Below are 5,701 nucleotides of genomic sequence, written 5' to 3'. Positions count from 1 at the left end.
GCAACAAGTTTTTGGCGCCGTTGCCGGGGAGTAAACTGTTTAATTGCATATTAATATCGTTAATAAGTAGTCTTGACTTTAATTTAGATTTTATTTTATTTATTTATTTTGTTACGTTAGAATCTTTTCTGTTTTGCATTGCTTGCTAAGATCGCACAGCTCTAATTTGCTTATCTTTGATCTGGAGATCGAAAGAACTGCGAGGAGACTAAGAAAAGCGAGAAGGGAAGAAATTCAAACATTGGCTGGAAACAGAGAGGACGCGAGATATAACCCGCCATACGTCATACATATCAGAGGCCACTTCAGACCAGTGATCAACACGCATTATTCTGGCATTGCTCGAGGGACCATAAATGCAAACAATTTCGAGTTGAAGCCTGCACTGATAAATATGGTTCAACAGAACCAATTTTCAGGAACTGCCACTGCTGATCCTCACGTCCATTTAAGGACCTTCCTGGCCGAGATCACGGACAAGGTAAAAATTAATAATGTTTCTAATGATATTATTAGACTGCGTTTGTTTCCATTTTCTCTCAGGGACCAAGCAAGAGTATGGCTCCAATCATTGCCGCTGGGGAGCATCACAACGTGGCAAGAGTTGGCAACGAAATTTCTGTCTAAATATTTTTCCCTGCAAAGTCTGCGCAATTGAAGATTGAGATCAGTAATTTCAGGCAAACTGACTTTGAGCAGCTTTATGAGGCGTGGGAAAGGTACAAAGAGTTGTTGCAGAGGTGCTCGAATCATGGTTTTGAAGACTGGGTACAGATTGAGCTTTTCTATAATGGGTTGAATGGTCAGACACGGACAACAGTGGATGCAGCGGCAGGTGGAACGATCTTTGCCAAATATTCTGCTCAAGCCTACGACTTGTTTGAGCAGATGACTATTAATAGCTACCAATGGCCGTCAGAGAGGTCAGGAGTACAGAGGGCTGTCGAAGTTTATGCTGTGGATCCTATCACATCACTCACTGCACGAGTATCAGCATTGACTACACAGATAGCAACGATGAATAAAGTGAGTACATCAAATACTGAGGGACCATCGCTTGTCGTTGAAGAACCACATTTTCTTGAAGAAGCTCAGTATATCAACAACAGAAATGTTGGAGGGTTTGGCGGATATCGAGGTAACCCTCCCCCTAATATTATCATCCTGGGTTGAGAAACCATGAAAATTTTTCTTATGCAAACAATAAGAATGTGTTGAATCCTCCACCAGGGTTCAATACATCAAATGGGGAAGGGAAGCCATCATTTGAAGATTTAGTCGGAACATTTGTTGTTGAATCTGGTAAAAGGATGTCTAGAACTGAGTCTAGACTAGACAACCTTGAGACACACATTGCGAGTATTGGTGCAACCTTGAAAATCCTTGAGTCGCAAATGGGGCAGATAATGAAGCAACTCACGTCTCAACCGTCAGGTGCAGTTCAAAAGACTGCAGACCCAAACCTAAGAGAAGTGAATGTCATTTTTATACATCATGAAGAGATTGGTGTGGTTGGCAGAGAAGATAAGGAGGTTGAACTCAAACCTGTTCGGGATGAAAAGCTAAGTCCAACCAAAAGAGCCCGAGATAAGAAATCCGAGAGGTATGATTTAAATCAATGAATTGATATCTCTTTACTTCCCTACCCCCAGAGATCTTTACAATTACAAGCTGAATTTCAAAAGAAAAAAGGTCTTGAAGATCTCAAGAACTTACACACTAATGATGAGTTTGTAGATCAGGTGGAAGGTGAAGTTACCGAAGGAACACGAAGAAATCCTCCTCAGAAGTTGCTAGATCCTGGTGAATTTATCGTACCATGTGAAATAGGGGGTCATGTAGTGGAAAAGGCTATATGTGACTCAGGCGCGAGCATAAATATAATGCCAAGCTCTATCTACGAGAAACTTGGACTAACCAGGATAAAACCCACAGAATTAAGCTTGCAGCTAGCAGATAAATCGGTGAAGGTACCATTGGGCATGGTGGAAGATGTTGAACTGAAGATTGACAAATTGAAAGTTCTAGCAGAATTCTTGGTACTCGATATGGAGAATAGTCAGGACGTTCACGTCATTCTTGGATGACCATTATTAGCTGCTGTTGGAGCGATCATTGACGTGAAACGAGGAAAGATGACCATGGAATTTGAAGGTCAACTGGTGGCAATAAGGGCATCCAAGACATCATACGACCCACCATGAACAAGATTATTGACAGTCGGGCTGATGACAATAAACCAAGCGCTGCGTGGGAGGCAACTCACATTTATTTTTCGCATCTGGCTTATTATTTTATTTTAATTATTTATTTGTTAATAATTTTCTTTGTTCAAGCATTAATTTGAATCGTTTTATTTTTGCAGGTAATTAAAAAAAATCCGAAAGCTACTGGATAGAGGGAGTCTCACATATGCGCGATTTATTTTCGCTCACATGCGCGATACACACAGAGACGTTGGCTCATATGCGCAACTCAATGCGCGCACATGCACGACCATGGCAGTAAACTCGGCGCACATGTGCTACTCAAGGCGCCCATGTGTGCGAGATTCAGAGGAAAAAAAATTGAGGCAGTGAGTTACGCGCATATGCGCCGCTCCAAGGCGCACATATGCGCGCGACCTAAGTTAAGAAAAAAAAAGGGGCTACGCAAACCATTTCTCTCAAACAACACAGCCGCGCCCCCTCTTTCTGAAACACCACACAGTCGCCACCTCTTTGAAATGCCACACCACCGCCGCCGCTCAGTAGAAACGACCGCCGCCTTCAATCACCGCCACTAGTTCCGACACACTCCTAATTCCGGTCATCCTCTAGTTCAAGTAAGGGGTTTTTTTCCAAATTTTACTCAATCCGTTGTAATAGTTAGAATTGGTGTTTGATCTTTTGGGGAACTTCTGTTATTGTGACGTGGGTGCTTCGATTTGTTCTATATTAGTTTGTGATTGAGGCGAATATCATATTGCTAACCGGATTAAGTGGTAGGGTGAGATTATAATTGCTACATATATTGTGGTGTGATTACCGTATTTTTTTGGCTCATTCAGTTGTTGAATTTAGTTGGTGTTGGTTGTTGTAACGAACCGTACTCTTACTACTTAAAATTTGCGGAAAAATTAAAAATTTTCTTTTAAACTAAAAGGAATGCGGAAATGAAATCAAATACGGTCGTCACTACATTCTCCATCAAATAAATGTTTGAAATCGACATCGCCAACAAAATTTGCTAAAAGAAACACCCGTTCCAAAAGTCTTGAAATGAAACATAACATTAGAGTATTTTAAACTTGCATAAAAATCGTAAAATAACATGGGCGGTCCTCGGGTTTAGCCTGCCGCTCAGTCCAAGCCTGCCCCTTGGTCGCCACCTCCTGTCTCTTCATCAACATACTCACCTGCATCGATCAAGTCTAGTGAGTCTTAAGAACTCAACACGTATAAACTGGAATAACGAGTACTACATAATAAAATCACATGCAACTTTAAAATATGACATACATAACTTGAAACTTGACTTGCGTATTGAAATTTGAACATACATACATACATACTTCGACGTGCCAAAACTTAAACTTTTCATAAACATGCTGCATACTTGAACGTACATACTTCATCATTTTGCTTAGAGGATGTTTCAAAGCAAGTGACCCATACATAATAAACGCCTGATCAGACAAACCACAGTACTGGGCTGACAGGGACGTATCCACTGCCACATACATGAGATCCCCGTTCATAATTTAACGGGCTGGTTGGTCCCCGTTCATAATTTAACGCTTTCCAACCATGATCTAACCCGTTCATAATTTAACGGGGTGGAGAGGTCTTCGGCCACGTTCACCGACTTCCAAACCCATTCAATTTGGTCACAAGACATTTAGCATACCTCAAAAACTTAAAATATTTTCTTTTGCACGTCGAAATACTTACTTGGCATTGAGGGATTCGTTGGACTTCGACTGGGGCCGTTGCTGCACATACTAACATGAATTTGCATACTTAACCTGCATAACTTAACGTAGAAATCATACTTACTCTCGAGTTCGACCACTACTTAGGACATTCTAAAATTTCCCATGACACGACCTTGATAATCCTTGCACTAAACCATGACACCAAACCTCAAAGCATGCTAAAATATTTTCCCCAAAATATGCAAGACACGGACCCCGTGCCTACCTCCGTGTAGGGGTCCGTGTAGACTCGGGTGAGAAGACTCGAAAGGAAAGGTGGACATGGAACCCGTGTCAGGGTCCGTCTGAGGGTACGTCTAGACTCTGTAAAAAGACACTTCGGAAGAACAAAGGCACAGACCCCGTGTCAGGGTCCGTCCCGGGTCCGTCTACCTGCGGGACGTGCCAACACGTGAAAATTCTGAACCTGATATGCTTAACACCTAACTCAATCGTACGGACTACGAATAGACACCACGAGACACTTCTTAGAACACTAAGGCATTATGTCAAACCCAAGTGAACATTAAAAATAACCCCAAGAGTAACAATCCACAACCAACAACACGATTCGGATTTCGACACCAACTTTCTTCCTACGACGCTTAATTCAACTTGGTGCCTAACGACGCGAACCCACGTGTTAATAACCATCCCAACATCATAAACAAAGTACCTATACGCAGCAGCAATCACCCGTCGATTTCCAACGAAGCCTGCAACACAAAAACTTCAAGAACACAATTTTCGTAAAAGTCGCAGTTTGAGCAGTTTCACGAAAAACATCATAACTCACTCAATTTTCGTCCAAAAATCTCTAATTTTATATAAAATCGAAGGCATCGAAAAGTTCTACAATTTTTTAGTTGAAAGTTTTCTCAAAATCGCGATTGAAAATTCGTAGTTTTCAACAGAACAGTAAGTTACGAGATTTCAGATCTAAAAAGTATTTCAAAACGCATTCAAACCATTTTCCGCTCAAACGACGAATGTCACACATGAATTTTTACGCATAAAAATAACATAACACATAATATGACAAGATCGATGCAGAAAGAACAGAATATACGTGCCTTTGATGATAAACGTTACCGAAACGACGATACCGAAGCGAGGATGGCGCGAGGATTGATCCGGGACGAACGTGGCGCTAAAATCTTTGAAGAAAAGTGGCGAGAATTACTGAAATCTTTGAAGGGAGGGGGTGGCTGCTGAGTTTTCCCTAGAACCCTAGGTTTGCTCTCCAAAATAATGGGGAAAGAAAATGTGTATGTGTGTGGTGTGTGTTAGACGTTTAGGTGTATATATAAGTGTGTGTGCGTGAGTTAGGTAGTAATTTAGGGAATGATTATTGCTTAATTACAAAATTAACAACGCTAATTAAAAGGCTAACTAAATTGCTACTAAAATGTTAGATTAAATGTTGAGCAATTGCATGGTAGTAAAAATAGAAATCCCTCCTTAAATTACTAACCTCCCTAAATTTAAATAAAATACACAAGTGCTGCAACTTTAAAAATTTGAAATCATATAATTACCTAATAATTAAATTAGGCCTTGAAAATGCTAAAAACTAAAAAAATCATTTAAAATGTCCCATCTTAACTTAAAATAAAATACCGAAATAAAATTTGCCTAAAATCGTCACCGGTCTTTTCCTCGATCCCGCATCGAATAATCGCCTGAAACGTGAAACTCGAAAAGCATTTTAACGTGCATCAATTAGACATAAATATTAAAACTATG

The 5,701-nt window shown here is 40.5% G+C and overlaps 1 protein-coding gene across 1 annotated transcript; it reads left to right on the top strand.

Moving 5' to 3' along the window:
• The first annotated feature begins 394 nt into the window (after positions 1-394).
• Positions 395-2,087, top strand: LOC140807796 (uncharacterized). The gene is made up of 5 exons (XM_073164762.1): positions 395-481; positions 544-603; positions 661-1,138; positions 1,255-1,532; positions 1,653-2,087. The coding sequence occupies exons 1-5, from the start codon at positions 395-397 to the stop codon at positions 2,085-2,087; spliced, it is 1,338 nt and encodes a 445-aa protein (XP_073020863.1).
• Positions 2,088-5,701: the final 3,614 nt, after the last annotated feature.

This window comes from Primulina eburnea, chromosome 1 (assembly GCF_022965805.1).
Source record: "Primulina eburnea isolate SZY01 chromosome 1, ASM2296580v1, whole genome shotgun sequence".
Classification (NCBI taxonomy): Eukaryota; Viridiplantae; Streptophyta; class Magnoliopsida; order Lamiales; family Gesneriaceae; genus Primulina; species Primulina eburnea.
The sequence above is the reverse complement of the archived record's forward strand: the minus strand, read 5'-3'. Positions and strand labels throughout refer to the sequence as shown.